Consider the following 24,380-nt stretch of genomic DNA (forward strand, 5'->3'; position numbering starts at 1 on the left):
GTCACTGCTTAACCCGGTGGGAAATAGGCGTGAGTTTATACAGGGTGTAACGGAAGGGGGGTATCAACCCGAAGTGTGCCAACTCTGTCACTATCTACAAATCACATGCGAGAGTATTGGCCGCCTAAGTTCATATTTGCATTAGTTATGAGCAATTGAATTCCAGGTCTTCATGTAATAAATTCAAATTTGCACAACACTACGTAGCAATCAGCTGTTCAAGGTATTTAACTTTTGAGTGAACAGCTACCACCTCTTTTATTTATGCCTGCCCTAGTAAAGGGTAAACGTGCCAGTGATGGCCATAAATAATCAATATTTTTTAAAATGTTTTGTTTCATTCTTGTGAGGCCAAGATTTCCAGACACAATAGTTAAAAAAACAATGGGCTTTGGTCCCGGTTACTACTTACTGATGTAAGTAAGTAGTCGTTACATGAGCGATGTCAGGGGCATTTGACGGCTCAATAATAACCCTCGCACCAGGTTATCCACCTCACAACCCATAGGATAGAAGAAGATTTGAACATACATAAATCACGGCTTTATCCCTAATGGACCAGACAGAGCCACAAGTAATTACACATATCTAATATCACACTTACTGCGCTACTGAGGTGGGCAGAGTCACTTTGTTGTACAAGTTTTGTCCAAAAATTTAGTCGATTACCTACATTAATAGTTGATAAAGAAATGTACTTTATAATGCATCTCGTCTCCTTGTGTATTATGCTTTATTTTATGATTATGTAATATCAGGCTCCCTTAACACCAAATCCAGGTCAAATGGGCATCACGCTAGCGGCGAATGCGTTCATGGCTAGCTAGGTACGGGACAGTTTCATTAGAATACTTTCAGAGTTTTGCAGGCCCTAAACAACTACTACTAATACTCATACAGTTACCACCAATCACTGACTAAGGTGTGCAAGTACAACCACGTCACTTTACAATGGATCAAAGGACACAGCGATTCAAGAGGTAACGACGCGGCGGACGAGTTGGCCAGAAGGGGAACGGGAGGTAACAGCCATCGGTCCGGAACCGATATTGCCGATCTCATTCGGACAGGTTCGCTCGCTGCTACGAACGAGAGCAGCCAACAAACACACCTTTTTTTGACGTGACTTATCGAAGATTTGCCGCAAATGACATTAACTACTTGGCCGGACAAATGGGGAGCGCTGAAGGCTCTCACCCGTTACATCGTTTAAGACAACAGGCCTGAGGGTGCCCAGTTGAGCGCGAACCTCGGCTCAGGGCGTCGTCTGAGAGGAAAAATATTTGAAAGAATTAAATGACCCTAGTAAGCCGATAGCGATAAGCGCTGATTGAGGGAAGTCGTCGACCACGCCGGCGGTGTCGGTATCGGGGTCCTGAAGTGTTTGTTGTCGCGAGCTGATTGGCTGATGGCTTGAGTAATCGGGTCGGGATCGTATTACATCCTTCGGACGCCGATGCTATTCAGTACCGTTCCTAAGCGGGATGTATTCGGAAGCCGCAACTACCAGGGGATTTGTTTGGTGCGGAGCAGAATCAAACGAAAAAACGCTTTGAAGCTAATTTGAGCCATTGGGCAATGGTTGGCAGACCTAGGTCAATGTGCAGATTTCCATTGCGAAAGAACCACGGAGCTCCCGTGGATTTCGTGAAACGATTTTGTATTACCTGTAGACGGTAGATTTGAGAGAGACTCACGTGAGCGAAAACTACCCCTGCATAGGTCATGATCGGACGGATGCAAGTCGTGTAGATTTTCACCTTATTCCTAAGGGATAATTTACTACGCTTGTTAAGGAGACAATGAACACGGCCCATTACAAACGTGGCGCAATCGCGTACACGTTGGATATGGGCCTTGAAAGTAAGACGTCTATCTAAGACTACGCCGAGATATTTGACTTGCTCCTCCCAAGGGATCGGCTTGCCAGACACCTTGATGACTTAAGTTGACAGCGTGACAGTGACGTGTTATAATAGCCCTTTGAAAAGTACACCGCTGCACTTTTCTCCGGGTTTACCTTGATTCTCCATTTGCGAAACTACTTGCCCAAGGCATTGGCGCGTTGGAGAATTCCGGTCATCATAACTCGACCACGGCACGTAGAATAGATGGCTGTATCATCCGCAAATAAAGCTAGTTCGGTATTAGGATATTTGGCAATGAACAAACACACCAGACTATGAACCACCGTAAATAAATGCAGGCAGGCTAAGATGGCACTACCCAACATTAATAGTTGTCTCTCCAAAAGAATTCTAAATGTGAAGAGGTCTCCACTAATACAGGTAACAGCTACAGGTAGCAGGTGTAGCTGTGTGGACACGGTGATATCAACAAACATCTGTTTACACTAGGTGTCACCGACAAGCCCCTGTGCAGAACCTGCATGGACGAGACAGCGGCCCATGTTCTACTGGAGTGTGAAGGAGCCGCCAACTACCGGGTCCGGCACCTTGGCCAGACGGGGTGCCTCCCTGAGGCGGCCGGCAACGTCAGAGGCTTGTTAGAATTCCTTGGGGATTTACAACATAGTAAAAGCAAAATAAATTTCTCAAGTACCGTTGTGACTGCCTACCCCTTAGTGATACGGGCGTGATATTATGTTAGTATGTTCTGATTACTTATGGCTCTGCCGACCCCATTAGGGATACGAGCAGCTGCAAGTGATTGTGTATCTTATTAACGAGACATTAATGTTACGTTTACAACATAGTAATGACAAAATTAATTTCTCAAGTAAAGTACCTACCTAACATAACTTTACTTTTACTATGATATGGTAAAAGTAATCTTAATAGTATTTTATGCAACAGTTGTATAAGAAGGGTCAAAAAATGCGAGTGGCGTGAGTTGCGATGTGAGCCTTGGCGAACATCGCAATAAGAGACGCCACGAGCATTTTTTGACCTAGTTATACAACGTTGCATACAATACTTTTTCTACGACGACGTAATTTTAAATGAAACCAAAATTTTCCAATTTATTTTCCAACGCGCGGGTAAATGGCGGCAAATGTATACTTTTTTTTTATAGTATATCTATGGCACCAAACAAAGTAAAGGTGCCAGTTTCCAGGTCAAAAAAAAAAAAAACAACAACAATGCTTTTTTGGCGACATTATAGTACAGTTACACTTTGTAAACAATGCTTTTATAGGCCATAGAGCGTACACTTTTTCAAAGAGTTTAATTATGTATGTACTTATATTAGACTTTTTGGTTATTTAAATGCCAGATTAAAGTAGAGGAGTAGAAAAAATAAGTAATACAATACTTTCATACAATACAATAATACTTTATTGCGTACAAGGAAATAAAAACACATAACAGTATTTTTTAAAATCTTTTTCTATCGTGTGGATTGTGAGGTGGATTACCAACCTCATCACCCCTGGTGTCAGGGTCACTATTGAGCCGCCAAAGGCCCCTGACATGACTCATGTAATGACTACTTTCTTACATAAGTAAGTAGTCACCGGGACCAACCGTGCTTTCCGAAGCACGGAATTGCAAATTGCATTGGGACAGTTAATGGGATTTATACCCTGTACCAGGATGCCAGAGCTCGCGAATAGAAAAAGGCACGCTAGTGTTTCGAACTATCGATAGTTCAGTATCGATTATCGATCACAAACATTTTCAACTACGATTTTGATTGGTAGAAATAAAAAAAAATAACTTTTCAAAAAATCTAAATCCATGGACTTTTGAGTGATTGAAATTCAGTTTAGACAATCAGCCCACTCAAAATAACCATACTATCGGAGTGTTGCAATACTATTGACTGAGGGCAAAATTATCGATAGTTTGTTATTAATCCGCAACGATACTATCGATTGTATTGCACTTAGGTAATAAAATCGAAAATATTCCCACTTTCCGAGTTATCAATAGTCTTGCTATCGATCGACTCTCGGTCGGGATAGATTATCGATAGTATTTTTTTTGATCGGCAAGCACTAGTGCACCCGAAATTCAAAATGGCGGTGCTGTTAAGGGAAAGTTATCATTAACCATGATAAAAAATATTATTTTTTTTGTATTTTTTTTTCCTTCCTAAATTGTAGTCGTGTATTGTCCAACAGTGAACAATAACATCACGCCTTTTTCCCATTGGAGTAGACAGAGATTGCGGAATTTCACTTACCACTTCACGCTCGTATCGCTACATGCCCGTACCAGACATACATACATAATATCACGCCTTTATCTCTTATGGGGCAGACAGAGCCACAAGTAATCATAACATAGGTACATAAATAATTATCATGCTCGTACCGCTAATGGGATGTTCTTGTGACTCTGCCCACCCCATTAGGGATAGGGGCAGCTACAAGTGATAGTATGTCTTATTGTTGACCGATTCATTTCGCCTTCTGTTATTGCGCGGGATATTTGCGAAGAAACCTGGCAATTCTGTGTTAGTGCCAGAGTGTGAGCGCGGGTGATCCTTATTAGATAAACGACTTTTTTACTTTTCTAGGTTCAAAGTAATCTTAAAATAAGTACCTACTTTCATAAAATACAATACATTCATTCATTCAAACAATACCATAAAAATATTTTATTGCGCACAAAGAAATAACAACATACTTACCCTTAAGTACCAGGATACTAGCATTCGAAAGAGATAGAAACATGCACACGAAAGTAAACTGTCAAATTATTTGTCAGTGCTTGTTTACTATCTGCGGAGTGAAGTTCGAAATTTGGATTTGTTGTGATAACTGTGATTACTGTGATCAGTGATAGTTCGAGGTGTCTTTGAGTAATGCAGGTTATTATGAAATGATGATATGTGTGAGTGCCGGCGATGGCAACTTGAGTGAAGCACGGAACTTGTATCGTCAGCGATTCATAGAAGGTAGACCAGCTGATGAAGCCAGGCAACTGCCTTCACTGCGCTGCTTCAGGCAAATGGTCAATCGCCTACTGCATTTAACGGGCTCCTTCCACGCGTCATCCGAGACTGGCCGCTCGGCGACCCGTGATCCGGAGTTTGAAGAAGCCGTACTAGCCGTGCAGCCAACCCAAGGACTACCACGCGAACCTTACCACATGCAACGTACGCCCGAGCTCATTTCTGCTGATTATTTACCTCGTGTGGCATTCTGCGAATGGTACCGAGCTCAAGTGGAAAGCTCACCAGACTTTGCTTCGAAAGTGTTGTGGACAGATGAAGCGTCATTTGTAAGAGAGGAGATTAGTAATATTCATAATGAACATTACTGGTCGCACACCAACCCCCACCTGTCCTCCCAGTCGTCGTTCCAACACCAATCATGGAGGATCAATGTTTGGGCTGGTATTGTTGGAGGTGTGCTTATGGGGCCACACTTTCTGGATCAACACCAAGGGAGCAGTTGCAGCAGCGCATCATTGAAGCGTTACTAACGGTGACGCCGGAGATGTTGCGCAATACCAGGGCATCTAGCTAAAGGCGAGCAGGTCTGTGCATCGAACGGGGAGGACGACATTTCGAACCTTTCTAGTAAAACGTAAGTCTAATTATTAATTACCTACCTACTTACCCACACTTTCACACTTTTTTTTCCTATTTACTATTAAATTAAATACCTTACCTAAACAAGTAGGTAATTTTAACTTATTTTACACGTCATAAAATGTGAGAATAGTTGTCAAAGCAAAATGACTCCAATTATTAGATGCTTTAGTGTCATTCTTGTTTGTTACAGTCGCCGACGTGCCGCCGACTCGGATTGTTCCAATCGGCCGCCGACTCCTTTTGACGTTGCCGCCAAAGCCGCCGCCCGCTCGAATTTCGTACCTATCGCGGCCGTGCGAGCGCCACGAGTACCAGGCGACCAGGACGCGCTAGGAGATTTGTGTAGTGCCAATATTTGAGTGGATTAAGAACAGTGACCTCAATAGTGCTGTGCCGCGTTTTTTACATGCTGGGAATATTAAAATATTTTTTTTAACTGAAATTGAAAAAAATATCAAAAGTGTTTTTTTTTTAATTGAAATTTCGCAGATAAGATCTACATAAGGTATAGTTTTGTCCCCTTTCGGCTTGATACCCCCGTTCCGTTACACCCTGTATATGTAAATATAATTAAAATGTACTAACAGAGGAAGACCAAAAACAGCTTAGATGGAACAAACTAAAGAGAAGACGAACGTCGGTGTCTTATAAGGAAGTCAAAGAATTGGCCTCTGATATACAACGCCTATGCCCAGCAGTGGGCTGATGATGATACAAGATTGGAGAATGCTACACCGACAAGAGCGTGGCTCTTAAATTAATGATGAGGACTAACATGATGTTAAGTTTTCTTTCTTCTTGCATACTTACCAGGGAATGCAATTCCGATCTCACGAGATCTCGTCTAATTTTTCGGGATGAATCCCGAAGCATAATATAACGAGATCCCATTCGAGATTGACGGAATTGGGAAAATCTCCTTGAGTTATACTTGTTTTGATTATGCTGATTTCCAAAGAAAACTTAATTGTTTAGTTAGTAATATTGAAGAATAAAGGTTTTTGTTTTCTTTCAAAAATATTTTGTTTTATTTAACCTCACTATCACAAACAAGTAATTTTCATCGTTTTCAGCCATCCTAAGTTTTCTCCATCCATTCTTTCAAATATATTTCCTCTCAGACGACGCCCTGAGCTGAGGTTCGCGCCCAACTGGGCACCCTCAGTCTTGTCGTCATAAACGTTGTACCGGGTGAGAGCCTTCAACGCTCCCTATTTATCTGGCCAAGTAGTTAATGCCATTTACGGCAAATGTACAATAAGTCACGTCAAAAAAGAAGATCTTTGCTGTCGCAAATCAACCATATTTTACTCCCTTATCACTGTATTCCTTATTCGTTCAAAGTCACTCCACTTATACTCCGCATCGCTTTTCCACTGCATTTCTACTCTCATGTTAATAAATAAATCTGGATAAATATATTTGAAAGCGTATCTTCATTTTCGCTTCGGAGCCTTCGGTAGCGGTAATCGGATTTCGATATTCCCGGTAAATGTCAGGTTGGTCTCGGTAAATCGAATCATCAACATATTCCTGGCGAGCGGAAAGTGAAAGGCTATTTTATACGAGTTCATATTTTATTGTGTGGAGTTTTGTCGGGCCTTTGGCGGCTCAGTAATAACCTTGACACCAGGGTTGAAGTTGGTATTCCACCTCACAACTCACACGATAAGATGTAGTTTTTTTTTAATAGCGGCATCGGTTTATTTTTGTTTATTTTGCCGTTACTTATTGTGAATTTGCCGCAAATGGCATTACCTACTTGGCTGGACTAATGGGGAGCGCTGAGGGTGAGAGTATCCGGTACAATATTTAAGACAACAGGCCAGAGGGTGCCCGTATCGGGGCGAGTTTTTACTGCACTTTAAAAGCCGAACCTGTATTTATTCCGGGGAACAAATTTTAGGGAACGACTGGTTTACCGGGATCGATCCGGGAGGAAGAGCGACCTTGTGTTCACGTACAATAAAGCGTATCATACTTTACCCGTAGTGCGGTCACGAGCATTAATATGTATACACTTTGGTACCATGTCACATTAACTTTTGTGACAAATTAAACCGTAGGTCTCATTAAATGTCAAATATGATAGTGCGACAGGGTTCTAAAGTGGGTACATGATATTGCTCATGACTGTACAGTACCGTGTTATTATAATGATGTTATTACTTTTTGCAACTCCTTGTTGATTATCGGATTTATTCTATAAATAATGAAGGGAATTTAATTTATTTGCCTTCGGTAAAATAGCGCGCAATATTTCAATATAACTACGGTGGGAGTGGGAGAGGGTGTCAGGATTTCTGCCGCCAGCGCAGACTAGGGTTGCTTCCATGTAAATATTAACAGTTCCATAGTAAAGTTCCTGTTGGATCGTCGATCCTACGGAATAAAAGAAAGAGGTTGGAAGGGCCAAGTTAGCGCGAAACGCGCGCCATATAATCATCATCATCAGCCCATTAACGTCCCCACTGCTGGGGCACGGGCCTTCCCTATGGATGGATAGGGAGATCGGGCCTTAAACCATAACGCGGGCCCAGTGCGGATTGATGGTTATTAACGACTGCTAATGCAGCCGGGACCAACGGCTTAACGTGCCTTCCGAAGCACGAAGGAGCTCGAGATGAAAACTTTTTTTTGCTTTTTTTTTTTGTGGTCCCCCATCCTATGACCGGCCTTTGCGAAAGTTGCTTTACTTCAACAATCGCAGTCCGAGCGCGTTAACCGCTGCGCCACCGAGCTCTTCAATCGCCATATAATCATCATCACCAATTTAAGACCCACGCTCTTGTCGGTGTAGCATAATTGCTACTTTTTTAGGGAAAAATAGGGCAGTGGTTTACCTCTTGCCTTCCGCCCCACAATACTCTGACGCAAAAGTAAGATATAAGTATGAGCAAATAATTCATACCATGGTATAAGAAGACCAGGTATGCTCAAAACTGACAGCTAGCATTTCAAGGTTAGCCCAGCTGACGTCATCCGACCCTGCGTTGCCATTTCGTAAAAAATAAATTACCCACGACCAATGATTTTATATTTATTTTGCAATTAAATTTTGAACTTTTAGCAAAAGATTTACGTAGTTTTAATGGTTTTTTGAATACATAAACAGCCTATATACGTCCCACTGCTGGGCACAGGCCTCACCTCAATCAACCGGAGGGGATATGGAGCATACTCCACCACGCTGCTCCACTGCGGGTTGGTGAAGGTGCTTTTACGGCTAATAGCCGGGACCAACAGCTTAACATGCCCTCCGAAGCACGGAATCATCTTACTTTTTCAGACAATCAGGTGATTCAAGCCTGAAAAGTCCTTACCAAACAAAGGACAGTCTCACAAAGTGATGTCGACCATGTCCCCATCGGGAATCGAACCCGGACCTCCAGATCGTGAGCCTGACGCTCTAACGTAAAATAAGTTCGGAGGGCACGTTAAACCTTTGGTCCCGGCTATTAGCCGTAAAAATACCTCCACCAACCCGCAATGGAGCAGCGTGGTGGTGTATGCTCCATACCCCCTCCGGTTGATTGAAGGCCTGTGCCCAGCAGTGGGACAATATAGGCTATTTATGTTATGTAAAAAATAATTCCAAACTTAAAAGCAAAGGTACTAGCGTTGCATCATAAATCAAAACGCAGGCATCCCTCTGTCGCTCAGTGTGAAGCCTGGGGAGGCAAATGTCCCTCCGCCCACACGCCCACCCGCCCATCCGCCCACGATACCCGGTAAATGCGCTTCTAGAAACTGCATTGATAGAGATCTCGCTATACATCTACGAACTGCGCAGTTTCAAATTGAAATCGATAACTTGTAATGCTTGTTATATCCCAATTGGGAGTCAATGATACATCCAACGCAAGATGAACTAAGCACCCACACCTCGCTGAGCTTTCTGTTAGACCAACTTGACAGGTGAACTGTATTAGAGAAAAAATACACGAATAAAAACTAAACAAAAAAAGTTTAATACAATCTACTCTGAACCGGCGTGCGTGTATGAAGCGATTGATGAATGTGGAGGAAGCAAGAGAAGTGTGTCAGGATCGAAGCAAATGGAATTCTATAGTCTCTGCTTACCCCGGTGGGAAATAGGCGTGAGTTTATGTATGTATGTTAAAAACAAAAACTCGACTACGAAAAAATCACGCTCTAAAAAGTAGGATACATACATACATAACATAAATAGCCTATATACGTCCCACTGCTGGGCACAGGCCTCCTCTCAATCAACCGGAGAGGGTATGGAGCATACTCCACCACGCTGCTCCACTGCGGGTTGAAAAGTAGGATACAAAAAAATATTTTTTTCCTCCTCAGTTTATGTCCTCTAGAGGGCGCCATAATGAATTCAACGTGACGTCACACGCATAGCCTATCTCCTTACAAAATGATACATAAACATAGCTGGCGAGGTGTGGGTTGGTATTTAATATACACATCGAACTTGATCCAACTTTCCGTTAGACCAATGATAGTGAGCCGTATCGCCGTATATGGTCGTAAGTAGTGATGTTCCGAATATCCGTATCCGTATCCGCGGATATCCGAGATAAAATAAAAATCCGTATCCGTAGCCGTGTCCGTTACTTTTCACGCGGATCTTTTACGGATCTTTTTCAGGTGATTAAGTAGAATTATTAAATAAAAAGGCTATAAAATTCCATTGAGATTGTTTTTATTTCTTAAAATCAAATATTTGGCACCTTTATATTGCAAACATTTAGATAGATAGATCTTTTTTACGAAAGCAAGATAAAATATCACTTTTATAACAATGAAATAACTAAAACTTGAATCTTTTTGTTTAAGAAAATAAGATCCGTATCCGTATCCGCGGATCTTTACACTAAATATCCGTATTCAGATCCGTATCCGCGGATATATATTTTTAACGATCCGGCACATCACTAGTCGTAAGGCCCAAAGTCCTTTTAAAATCCAAATCCCATTGTTTAACTATTGTGTCTGGAAATCCGGGCCTTACGAGGCTATAATTCAAATTCAAAATTCAAATTCAAAATCTTTATTTTCAGACTATTGTCCATAGATGTTAGTAACATAGTACTTAATCCTATGTTAGTAGACTAATATTTAGTAGAAAATTAGAGTCGTCTAGCGGGAGGAGGTATGTGTGCGTGTAGTCGCAACCATCGCGCCATCAATGGCGACTCCCAGCGGTCCGCCCACACACCCAGGATGCCGTTGGAGCTGGCTTCCAAGCGACGCATCATTGAGGCGCAACGTTTCCTTACTATTGCAAACAAACAATCCGTCTGCGTCTCAGCAAATATTAAAGATGCGCTGCAAAAACGCGGCAGCCCCAACAGCACCCTGAGCGCGTTATTATATTGGACACGCAGTCCTCCGTATTCCCGCGACGTATACGAGGGGAGGTCAAAAAGTTCGCGGAATGGAGGGGTTGGAGGGGGTTGGTTTGCTCGTACAGGTAGCCGCTAGTTGCACACCTCATTAACAGTATATGTACCAAGTTTGAAGCAAATCGGGTCATTAACGTTTGAACTATCGACCAGCAAACAAGTGAATCGGGAAGAACTCAGCGAATATGGAGAAAATTGAACACCGCGCCGTCATTAAGTTCCTCACCAAGCAAGGAAAATCCGCTCAGACGATTTTTCAAGAGCTGTTAGCAGTTTACGCGGACTCTGCCCCTGGTAAAACCATGGTTTACAAGTGGCATAGTCTTTTCAAGCAAGGAAGAGAGTCGATTGAAGATGACCCCCGCTCCGGACGGCCCATTGAGGCCACCACACCGGAAATCATCGAAAAAGTAGAGAAACTTGTATTAGAAGATACCCGCTTGAAGAAGAAGCAGCTTGCAGCAATGGTCGGTGTATCCGAAACAAGTATTTTAAATATCCTACATCAACATCTTGGGATGACTAAGGTCAGCGCAAGATGGGTTCCAAGAATGCTCACGCCACTTCAAAAAAGCGAGCGTGTCGAGTGTTCTCGCCAGTTTTTAGAGCTCTGTGGAGAGAATAAGGAAGAAGTTATGGCCCGGATTGTTACTGGAGATGAAACCTGGGTTCACCACTATGAACCTGAGTCGAAGCAAGAGTCGATGCAGTGGCATAAAAAAGGCACACCTCCTCCAAAGAAGTTTAAGGTGTCACAATCGGCCGGAAAGATCATGGCCACTATTTTTTGGGATACAGAAGGTATTTTGCTGATTGATTATAAAGATCGTGGTGTGACTATAACGGGACATTACTACGCTTCTTTACTGGATAGATTGAAAGAGGCTATCAAGGAAAAAAGAAGAGGAAAGCTGTCAAGAGGTGTGCTCCTTTTGCACGACAACGCACCCGTCCACACGTGCCATGTTGCGACGGCTGCCATTCACCGATGCGGGTTCGAAAAATTAAACCACCCGCCTTACAGTCCAGACTTGGCCCCCAGCGATTATTATTTGTTCCCAAAAATGAAAAAGGAACTGCGTGGACGAAAATTTGGCGATGATGAAGAAGTCAAGTCTGCAATTTCGGCCTATTTTGACAGCAAAGAGAAATCTTTTTTTTATGATGGAATAAACAAATTATTTGATAGATCCGGAAAATGTGTTAAGGTTAAGGGAGAATATATTGAAAAGGAAAAATAGTTTCGTGTTTAATTTCGACCCCCTTCCCCCTCATTCCGCGAACTTTTTGACCTCCCCTCGTAGTTGGCCCACAGACAGCACATGTAGAAGGATTGACAGAATGCTTTAAATCTTTTTAAAGCATTCTGTCAATCCTTCGCGGGGAGCGTGCGAGCGAGCGTTTATAATGATCGAGCCAACTGTGTTAGTGAAAAATTAAAAAAAAAAACCCATTTTTTTTTTTTTTTTTTTTTTTTTTTTTTTTTGTTTTTTTTTTTGACGTGACTTATTGTAGATTTGCCGCAGATGGCATTAACTACTTGGCCGGACAAATGGGGAGCGCTGAAGGCTCTCACCCGGTACAACGTTTAAGACAACAGGCCTGAGGGTGCCCAGTTGGGCGCGAACCTCGGCTCAGGGCGTCGTCTGAGAGGAAAAATATTTGAAAGAATTAATCGACCCTAGTGGGTCGATAGCGATAAGCGCTGAATGAGGGAAATCGTCGACCACGCCGGCGGGGTCGGTATCGGGGTCCTGAAGTGTTTGGTGTCGCGAGCTGATTGGCTGCCTCTATGGCTAGGGTAATCGGGTCGTCGGGATCGTATATTACGTCCTTCGGACGCCGATACTTTTCAGTACCGTCCCTAAGCGGGATGTATTCGGAAGCCGCAACTACCAGGGGATTTGGGTGGTGCGGAGCAGAATCGAAAAAACGTTTGGAAGCTAATTTGAGCCATTGGGCAATGGTTGGCAGACCTAGGTCAATGTGCAGATTTTCATTGCGAAGGAACCACGGAGCTCCCGTGGCTTTCCGCATGAAACGATTTTGTATTACCTGTAGACGGTGAATTTGAGAGGGGCTCGCGTGAGCGAAAACTACCCCTGCATAGGTCATGATCGGACGGATGCAAGTCGTGTAGATTTTCACCTTATTCCTAAGGGACAATTTACTTCGCTTGTTAAGGAGACAATGAAGACGGCCCATTACAAACGCGGCGCGATCGCGCACTCGTTTGATATGGGCCTTGAAAGTAAGACGTCTATCTAAGACTACGCCGAGATATTTGACTTGCTCCTCCCAAGGGATCGGCTTGCCAAACATCGTAATGACTTTAAGTTGACGGCGTGACCGTGGCGTGTTATAATAGCCCTTTGAAAAGTACACCGCTGCACTTTTCTCCGGGTTTACCTCGATTCTCCATTTGCGAAACCACTTGCCCAAGGCATTGGCCGCGCGTTGGAGGATTCCGGTCATCATAACTCGACCACGGCACGAAGAATAGATGGCTGTATCATCCGCAAATAAAGCTAATTCGGTATTAGGGGATTTGGGAATGTCACTAGTATATAATGAAAAATAGTAGAGGGGAGAGGAGAAAAAAAAACCCACGACGGTAAAAATCTCATCGAAAAAGAAAAAACGTCGTCGTAATCAATGGAACCGAAAAAAAAAAAACGCCTGTCAAAAACAATTAACTAAAAACTATTGCATATAAATTGCTATTATAAATTGAAGAGGCGTTTCGAAATTGATTCTAAACACTAATAATGTGGCGGCCCCTAGTGAGTTACAGCCATGGCACCTGTCTCATAACATGAACTCATCAAACACAAACCCTTTATTGAAAACCGCATCAAAATCGGATCATTAGTTTAGAAGATAAGTGGTAACATTACTTTGCACAAACGCACACACAAACATCTCTCACCCTAAACGCATATACCTGCTCCGTTCCGTCGTAAGTAAAAACTGCACTTGAGATAAATTAGTAACTTGGTGCAAATCCTGCACCGGGCTTAGAACCAGCGCTCCACGTGTGAGAAGCAAGCTATTATACCGTCTATAATCCATCGATAATAGGGTATTTGAAGCCAGTCTAAGATAATCAAAAATCAATCTCATTTTACTTTTCGACTTATTTCCGAATTTTATTTATGAATTAAGTAACAATGAGTACGATGTGTGACCGCAAACTTTTCGGAATCAATCCCGAAGCATATTATGACAAGATACCATTCGAGATTGACGGGATTGGGCGAATCTCCTTGAGTTATACTTTTTGTTCTCGTGACTTATTGTAGATTTGCCGCAGATGGCATTAACTACTTGGCAGGAATATACTGTTTGTTCTGATTATGCTAATTTCCAAAGAAAACTTAATTATTTACTTAGTAATATTGAAGAAACAAATAAAAGAGAAGGTGCAGGTCGTGTCGTATCGTGAGGTGACGGTTTTGGCGGGAAGAAGAGAGGAATGGCGATTACTCCACCGACAAGAGCGCAGCTCTTAAATAGAGAGAGAGAGAATATTGAAGAAAAAAGGTTTTTCTTTTATTTCAAAAAATATTTTGTTTTATATAACCTAACTATCACAAACAAGCAGTTTTCATCTTTTTCAGCCGATTTCAGTCGATTAGTTCTTTCAAATATTTTTCCTCTCAGACGACGCCCTGAGCAGAGGTTCGCGCCCAACTGGGCACTCTCAGGCCAAGTAGTTAATGCCATCTGCAGCAAATCTACAATAAGTCACGTCAAAAAAAACGTCCTTTAGAATGTACTAGTCCAATCATGATTTGGTAAGCATCTATGTATCTAAGTTTTTGTTGTAATTATTAGTTGGATCCTTGATACAACTTTGTAGGTGTAGTTTTCCTTTGCTACATATTTTTCTTTTAGTTACACCATTGTTAAACTAGGTACTCGCCATTATTGTAAATTAAATTAAAATGGAAATTAGGTTCTTCTTCTATCATGTGGGTTGTGAGGTGGAGTACCAACCACATCAACCCTGGTGTCAAGGTTACTATTAAGCCGCCATAGGCCGCATGGCTCATGTAATGACTACTTACTTACATCAGTAAGTAGTAACCGGGACCAACGGCTTAACGTGCCTTCCGAAACACGGATCATCTTGCTTTCGGACAATCTGGTGATCAGCCAGTAATGTCCTAACCAAACTAGGAACCACAAAGTAATTTTTGAGTTATGTCCCCACCGGGAATCGAACCCGGGACCTCCGGATCGTGAGCCCAACGCTCAACCACTGAACCATGGAGGTGGAAATTAGGTTAATAGCATTATTTAGAAATAATAAAATGTAGTTGAAATGTAGTTTGAGCTTGTTTTTATTTTTATTTCCAATTTCCAACACAATGTAAAGTTGTTATAAGGAATAAATGATTATGAATAAAATGTTTAAAATAGTTCATAAAAAGTAAACATAAATATTATGTTTAGGTATTTTATCTTAGGTCAAAGACCTAGGTTAGTTTAAGGAAAGCGATAATCAATTTAACACAACTAATTTATATGTAACCATAAACCTGTTTTATACACAAAAACTTACCAAAGTTTGTATTAACAGAAAAGTGGTGGATACATAGACATCATTATCATTAATTTAAGAGCCATGTAGTATTCTCCATGCTACTTACTTTTCAAGGGAAAATTAGTTTCCCTGTTGCCTTCTGCCCCTATACATATGTCGCTATTGGTATTCGCGGCCCGTTTTCGGCAACTCGGCTTCTGAGCGCCCATTTTGCGTCATACCAGAAACGGCTGGATCACTCCAGCCACCCTACTTCCTCAAGGAAACCTAACAGCCCTCTGATGTTGCTGACTGCCTCGGGGAGGCACCCCGTCAGGGGTAGGAATAAACATATTGAAAACACACTTTTACGACATGTTTGGGATATATTAGTCGTGAGTTGATATGTGTCCTCTAACATGATGGACTAATGTTATGGGCGATAGGCTGATCCCTTATCACCATAAGGTTCATCATATTCATCTTTGGACTTCGTATCAACAGTGGCTGCAAGTTGTCTTTGATTACTTGTGGCTCTGCCCACCCCATTAGGGATTACGGGCGTGAGTTTATGTATGTATGTATGTTGATATGTGTCGTGTATACATTGTTTTAAGTTTACGCGGTTATTATCATAATACCACCTACCTACCCCACACCAATCTCATCAGTCATCCCGTGATCATGGCACTTGCAACAGTGTCGAAATATCGGGGGTCTCATATCCTCATTTAAACGCGGTAAGAACCCGTTATTATGTGCTTTAATTATGTGTCGTGTATGTTAGCATGTGTCGTGTGTTGTATGTTGATATGTAGCTGTATACAATCCATGTTTTCTCTTTGGTGTTACATAGGAGAAGATTCTTAATTACTTTTATTTTTTTAAAAGGTGGGCCGTCTAAATAATTTCAATGGCTGGAAACACTAAGACCTGGACCAGATTAGTGCACAACAAAGAAGAATGGAGAAACACGGGGCCTTTGCCCGAAGGCGCACAGATTGGTTCACGTAGATCACAGATTAAGGAAAAACTTTAAAATTTTACTTCTATGTCTGATAAACGGCTATAATTAAATAAATAAGATACTCTATACATAACAACATATCATCAATTCACGACTATATATCCCAATTGGAGTAGTCAGAGGTACATCCACCGCTATATGAACTATGTACACCTCACTGACCTTTCTGTTAGACCAACGTGGTAGGTGGCCAACAGTCTTAGTGAAAACTGCACTTAAGAGAAATTAATATCTGATTGATGCACACTTTATTTACAATTTTTTTTTAAATTAATTGATAAATGAGGCCTTAAACACACTATGTGATTATGCCAGCCCCATACATGCTTTTGCATATCTCTTGTCTAGGCTAAGTCTTGTCCAGATAATTAAACTAAAAGGCTTACACGGTAGTAGCTCTGCCCACCAGTAATTGACTTCTCCGTTGCCAAGGGAAATTACATTATGAGAGTGAAGAACACTTTTTTTTCTAGTTAGTAGAGTGATCATGCCAGGCTCATAGCTACTTTCGTGTACGGTCACGAGCATTAATTATGTATACACTTTGCACCACGTCACATTAACTTTTTTGACAAATTGAACTGTAAGTCTCACTAAATGTCAAATACCTATGTTAGTGCGACAGAGTCCTAAAGTGGGTACATCATATTGCTCATGACTGTACCTATCCCTTAGGCCAAGGATTGGTCAACCAGATAATATAAACTAAAAGCCATACATGATAGTGGGTCTGCCAATCAGCACACTTTTTAAGAACACTTTTTCTCACATCTAAATTCCAGGCACACACCACTTTTTAGAGTAATCACTTTCAGATAAAACGTAGGTCATCAAGACTTTCTGCTCCGTCTGACTATGGTTATCAAATATAGCCTTTAGGATTCAGGAATAACATCAGAATAGGATGTGGAGGACGGCCTAGGTCATACCGTGGTCAAAACCAGGATGTTTTAAAGAAAGGCCAGGTTAAGAGTACTATAAACTCGTAAGGTCGAGATTTCCAGACAGTAGTTAAACAGTGGGGTTTGGATTTTAAAAGAACATTCGGTCTTATGAGTTTAAACCGGTGAACATGCGTGAAATCTTTGATGAAAGTGGAGGATGCAAAGGTATGTTAGGATCATATTAATTGGATTTCTGCTGTCTCTGCCTACCCCAATGGGAAATAGATTTCTTCTATGTTTCAATGTAAGTATGTAGTCATTACAAGAGTCAGTCAGGGGCCCTGAAACCAAGGTTGATGAGGTTTTTAATGCACCTCACAACCCACACAATAGAAGAGAAAAAGACTTTGTTTTAAGAAACTCTACAAGAATTTAAACCATGGTAATGTTATAATATTAGATCTTAAGATTTTTATTATCAAAATAAATTGTTTTAAAAAGAATCAGCAGTGGCTGCTTCGATACTTTCATAGCATTTTATGAAGTCAAGGCAAATAAGCACTCAAACATTGATAAAAATAATGTCAATACATCCAATAATTTAGGAAGAAGAAATCAAAAATACAGCAGGAAATATGTGGAGAAGGCTGGCGAGAGACAGGGATAAGTGGAAAGAGCTGGAGGAGGCCTTTGTCAAAAGACAAATGGATGAAGAAGATAAATAACATTTTTTAACATAATTAAACACATTTTTTTAAATATTAAGTATAAGGTTCATAATAAAGGCTATATCTATCTATCTATCTACCTATCTACATCCAATAATAGATCATAATTACATCAATTACAAAATAGGTTAACATTTCTTGTTGAGAAATTTACTACAAAAGCACAAGATAAGCATTGTGTATTATCAAGAGTAGAAGTTGATTGCTAGATTAGAGAAATGCACATGGCAAATTAACCACTATTCTATATGTGGAAATTGCTATTACACGTAATTACCACATGGTGTGTCTAATATTATGCAATTGTATTAGGATTTAGAGTATTTTAGAACATTTGATTAATATTATAAAGGTGTGTCATTGGAGAATGAAATTATAGCTGCCATTTTAAAAAGTGCATTTTACAAGGAAATATGATTTTCATTGGTTTTAGAAGCAAATTATATTGTTCTATTGTGATTTTAGACTGAAATTCTTATTGTGACTGAGTTAGGGTCACTGATGGCCATAAATGATGACTTTGTGCCCAAACTTAAGGTGAATATTGACTTCAGTACACTTGTCATCATGTACTTAAATTGATTTGTCATGTAAGATTCATGAGGAAGTGAAAAATCATCGAAAATTCCATAAAATTCGCGCTCATCCAGCAGTTTTACTGTGATTTACAGTTAGTACAGCAAAAACTTCGCGACAGTTCTTTTTTTATCTAAACTGTAGGCTGAGGCACGATACAAAATGGCATCCAAATCTCACAACAATATGCATTGGGATTATGACCTGTTATTATGCACTTTTTAACAATATCCCGCCACTAGGGTCAAGATTATAGCGTATCCCAGCAAATTCAAGTGGAAAAAATCACAATGTGGCGACGCGCAGTCGATAAATACGAGGTAATAATGGTTGCATCACAAGACAATAACCTTACGTTTAAGGGTTATAAATGATGTAAAATGAGTATTACCAATGGGAATCAAGGTTATTAGGGCGTGTGGGGTCGTATGCAGTGGTGTAACAAAGGAAAGTACTTACTGCGGGGGGCTTGATCTTGCAAATTCCTGACTTCTCGGCTATTGGCCTTATTTTGCTGATATAGGCGAGAGGATCCAGGAACTCTTCCGGCGTGGGCTCGAACACGGGCGCCTCAGGGGGCACCGTGAACGTGAAATTATCAGGTTTCATGGGGGACGCCGAGTCCCCCATACTAACTTCGACGTTAGCTTCGTCACATTTTCCCATTTTTGAGAAAAACTATGCAGTTCTCACTGATGCAACAACAAATAACACTATATCATCATCTACCATTAAGGGATGAACAACGCACGACCACAAAGGAAAAGTAACATTAGAATTAGTCTTTCCATAAGGAATCACGACGAGATAGTAATTGAAATTATCACCAACAAATAACAGAGTTCACTCGTACGTCCGCCATGCGAAATTGAACTTTCGAAACTTCAGTGTTGCTGCACTAGAAAAATATTTTCTAGTTTTATAGTCGCGTTCAGGATAAATATTTTACAATATAATTATTCACTCTCAAAAAACAAAATAAGACTAGTTTACCCGACTGCAATAAAGATGGTATTATGCATATAAATTCGAGAACTGTTAAACTCTGTAATGTCAAAAACAAATATTTATTTACGGCGTACGATCACGTCGGATTATAAAAGTATTAAAATATCTAAACATAAAAATATCGCTGTAGCATCCCGCGCACTAAACACGTAACACGGACACTGTCCTGCTGAACAGAAATGGCCGTGGATAGATATGCGTAATGAATTGCACACAGAGAGTAAAGGACGGATAAATATTCTCCATAAGCGCTTCCATACAGTTACTATTGCAGACTAATAGAAAAGATGTCTGCTGTTTGCGTAGTGGGCTAGGTATTCACGAGACCAGACAACAAATAATACTCAACGTCATGTGACCTGCAAACAACATAATGGTGCGAATTCTGACAGATACCAATTAAATTTTGTTTAACAGTACTGAAACTAGCTTTATAGATAAGCTCGACACGAATTATATGGAGAACTTCGACCTTTTTTATCCACATAGATAGCATTAACTGCGTCAAGTTTAAGCCCACGAACCCGTGTTGTGGGGACTGGCTGGTGCATATTTTGCCGCACCGTAACGCGGCACCCAAACTGTTTTGCTGTCGTTAGTGCGACATAGGACCACAGACGACAATAAGGCGCAACGTGGTCTGCCAATGCCAATTGACGTTAAAACAGATTTCTTCTTGGCTTATTGTGTCCATCTCCATCATGTTAATCAGTCAAACAACCGACTATTGTTTTTTTACCATAGTGCATTTAGAAAACGCCGCGTCACCGCTTCACTATCGAACTATGCCGCTCCACGTTTATTTTCTCTGTAGGGATAAAAATATTCTATCATATACATATTATGCGCTCTTGTGCAGCTCTTAAATAGAGAGAGAGATACATATTATGAGTAAATTTAAAAAATGCGATTCGCGGGAACAGCATATTTTTCTCAGGATTTCTTTATTTATGGCGATTTCATGTTTTCTAAGTACACACGTACCTAGCAAATGCTTATTTACTGTAGCTTTGTAAACTCCAATATTAAATAGTTTGAGACACAGCCTACGACAAACTGTTCCAGTCTTTAATCACTAACTAAACACTAATAAAATAATACTAAAAACGGACAAACACGCACGTTTTGTCTTATATATGTATTTTGAAAAATAAATATTGTTTTTGTTCTTAGACCTTTCTTTGAACTTTATAGTATTATTCCTTATTTTATTCTCTGATATAGCAGTATCTATTTTTATTCATGCATACTACGCAACCTAAAAGATTGATTGATGATTATATGTATGGATTGTCATTTTATTTCTGAACTAGATGTGAAACTCCAGTTTATAAATTATTATTACCATTTTACCATGATATTTTACAAAACTCCGTCTGGTATAGTTGGGTAAAAAGAGACAAATCAATAAGTAAAACAAAGACAAAGAATATTTTTCACGCTGGCAACTAAAACAATTTGAGAGTGAATGGTCGATTTACAAAACGTCAAACGACCTTCCGAAACGCGCAGACTCGAATGCAATCGATGAGCACATCCGTCATACGCCGCCATTTGCGAAAGAAAGGCCGATCGCTGCCCGGAGCGCGAGTGTCATAGTTTGATTATGTCGAGTGTGTAATTGTTATTTACGCTATAACTGTGAACTCAGTGTCGGCATTTGATCAGTTAAAATGATTGTGAGATCTTGGAGCATTTTGTGCCTGGGAGTTTTGGTGGCTTCTGTGCTCGGGGCGCAGGGAAACAACGACAATGAAGGTACCAAAATACCAAATCTTTCATCGTGTATCTATTTATTTTGTTATCACACACCTTCTGTGCCCTATTTCACAGTTTACACACCTCTAAAATCTTCCAAATTTACGTAACTGCCTAATTAAAAACAGATAAAGTACAAAATAAATTCTTTTGAAAGAATATAGTGGCTTTTCAATAGTTAGAGGAGCTTTTCAGTCATTTTCTTGTATGTGTCGGTGTCGTATTTGGGTTGGGGGCTTTCGAAAGTGTCCCAAACGTGGTGGACACGGCTTGCTATTGGACAGGCGGGTCCGTGTGGGTGTAGGGCTCCAAACCGGCCCGACGACTTCTTAAGTCTGGTGCATGACTGCACACAGCTATAAAGCCTACAGTCTCGCGTCACAGTTTAGCGCAGTTGATTCATACGTTTTTATTAAAGCTAATCCGCTATAGTCTCGTTTGTGCGACCTGTCATGTCTAGAATTGTCTTAAATCTTGTTTTGATGAGACATCAGTAGACTTCTAAGATAAAACCTACAACAGGTTTAAAAAAATAACACACATTATAAATACGTTGAGATTGTTAGGTAATAAATATTGAAAACAACACAGTTTGGAAATAAAAGTCATTTATGATTCATGAAAAATGTTATTTAGAAGTAAATAGGCAGACATACAAACTTCAGTTATTCAAAATCTGCAAAAGAACTATTTTACAACTATGGAAGAGAGTTACTTTTATGGTGTAAATTAAATTACAAGGCAATTCTAAAATATAATTCAAATTCCAGTCATAGAAAAAGACACAAAATTACACTTTATGCTCTATCCTTGTCATAATTATCCATATTTTGTTACATAATTTATATTCTAAAAACTGGTAAAAAAATATGTCTCAGTGAAGATTTTTCATAAATACTTGTCAGCCTATAGCTCATATAGCTACCCCATTGATTTAAGCATTGCCTTTGCCATGGGGGTGGGTAGGTACCTTGTGAATTTTGTAATAAAAACTGGTACCCAATAGCACCCATAACCTACCTATTCCACATTTTATCCTCTGTATCTCTCTCAAATAATTTATTTATAAAATGGTTTCTATTTATTTGTAGTAGTTTGTAATAGGGTAGTTTCCAACTAGTCAAATCGGTTACTTTTTACTAAACGTCAAAACACAATTTGACCATGGGATTTGTATGATAAAGTACACTGTGACATCATAGAAAAACGTGACAAAATGTCGCACTTATTATTACATTTTTCTTTATTAAAATTCGTAAATAAGTTAAATAGAGAAAAGAAAATGTTTTTGTCACCTTTAGATCTGTCTTTATTTAGTAATCAAAATTTCATAATTTACCTTTGAACTAGGAAACTACCCAATTAGCCTTTACTTGTTATTGTGTTGTATATTGTGTGTAAAAAGCCTTAAGCTACCCTCCCAACCCACAACTGACACTATAGAAAGAAAGCTCCGTTAAGATACTTTTTTCATTTTTGTGACCAAACATGCGATAGGTCCAATAACCATAAGCAGTTATAACTTGGTTAACAATATAAAATAAGAATATTGATTCTCGGTTTCTCATCCATATTTATTCAATCACAAATACATAACAGCATTTCCTATATCAATCAATCAATAATACTTTATTGCACGACAAATACAGAGGACATAAACATACGAATAAAAACATAAGTACAATAGGCGGCCTTATAAATAGCCTTGCTAAATAGCAATATATACCTACCTGCTCAACCAAAAAACATTAATTACATCCTTACTACTACTTTTTCCTTCTCCCAACTTCAAGCCTTCCCTGAATGCATGCTTTGTGTTTCTTTATTCAATTAATCCTTTATTTTTTTTCCCTCCAGCTTGTAGAGTGGAAGACTATCCTGAAAATCCCCTATATCCTTCTCTGCCCTAAGAAGTCTTTTCATTAGAAGATTTTATTGTTTCTTGATAATGTTATTCATTATGTGTAACTTTAATTATAAGATAAATCAATAGATTTTAGTGTTTTATTTAACAAGAAAAGGTGTAATGTACTGTGCAATTTCAGTGTTAAATTGTTTTGAAATGTTATTATTTGATAAGTATCAAAATTTTAAAAATTATTATAATATAATTATTTAGCAGTAATTGTATGTTGTTGTACATAAACAGCCTATATACGTCCCACTCCTGGGCACGGGCTGCCCCTCGGAGGGGTTATGGAGCATACTCCACCACGCTGCTCCACTACAGGTTGATGGAAGTGTTTTTGTATGGCTAATAGCTGGGGCCAACAGCTTAACGTGCCGTCCAAAACACGAAATCATCATACTTTGTTCAGCAAGATTGAAATTATAATTTATTTGATGTATACCTGACGAGGAATGGGTGTATATTACTCTGCACCTCTGCCTACCCCCTGGGGATACAGACGTGAAGTGATGACGTTTATTTGCTGTTTCAGTATTGAATATAATATTTAGAACAGAATCAGAATCATGGATAAACTTGAAGGTCAATTTAACATTTTTGAATCTAAATCATTCATTAATTTATTGTATGATTATTTGGGGCTCTGTCAACCCCATTAGGAATTACGGGCGTGAGTTTATGCGTACGGATGACATAATAATCTTCGTGTAACAAAATTACAAAAGAATTTATTACTATAATCATCATGAAATTGAAATCAATTGTTTGAAGACAATGCATATTTCTGAATTATGAATGAAAGTATATTAAATAATGCATTAGATCATTTAGTGATGTGATGTTGGCGTCTTGTCGGTGATATATTATGTAATATATTAGCTATTTTCTAAGGTAAACTTGTAAATGTTAAAATAAACAACCAGTTGACTATATTGACACAGTTGGCTCGATCATTATAGACGGCGACACAGCTCACCTATTATCACGTTGGTCTAACAGAAAGCTCGGTTAGGTGTGGGTACTTAGTTCATCTTGCGATGGATTTACCTCTTACTACCCCTAGTTCGTGT

The 24,380-nt window shown here is 39.9% G+C and overlaps 2 protein-coding genes across 5 annotated transcripts in view; one reads left to right on the forward strand and one right to left on the reverse strand.

Annotated features, from left to right (window-relative positions):
- The window catches only part of LOC126377714 (lysine-specific demethylase lid-like), a 67,043-nt gene extending 47,540 nt beyond the window's left edge, over nucleotides 1–19,503 (reverse strand). For all 4 annotated transcript variants that reach the window (XM_050025489.1, XM_050025488.1, XM_050025487.1 and 1 more), the window contains exon 1: nucleotides 19,095–19,503. In XM_050025489.1, coding sequence (XP_049881446.1) covers nucleotides 19,095–19,301 — 207 coding nt within the window. In that variant the 5' untranslated portion in view covers nucleotides 19,302–19,503. The remainder of the gene's footprint in view (nucleotides 1–19,094) is intronic.
- Nucleotides 19,504–21,143: 1,640 nt separating this feature from the next.
- Nucleotides 21,144–24,380, forward strand: part of LOC126377722 (calsyntenin-1) — a 310,912-nt gene continuing 307,675 nt past the window's right edge. The window contains exon 1 of the mRNA XM_050025512.1: nucleotides 21,144–21,401. Within this exon, the coding sequence (XP_049881469.1) occupies nucleotides 21,317–21,401 (85 nt within the window). The 5' untranslated portion in view covers nucleotides 21,144–21,316. The remainder of the gene's footprint in view (nucleotides 21,402–24,380) is intronic.

This window comes from Pectinophora gossypiella, chromosome 24 (genome assembly GCF_024362695.1).
Source record: "Pectinophora gossypiella chromosome 24, ilPecGoss1.1, whole genome shotgun sequence".
NCBI lineage: Eukaryota > Metazoa > Arthropoda > Insecta > Lepidoptera > Gelechiidae > Pectinophora > Pectinophora gossypiella.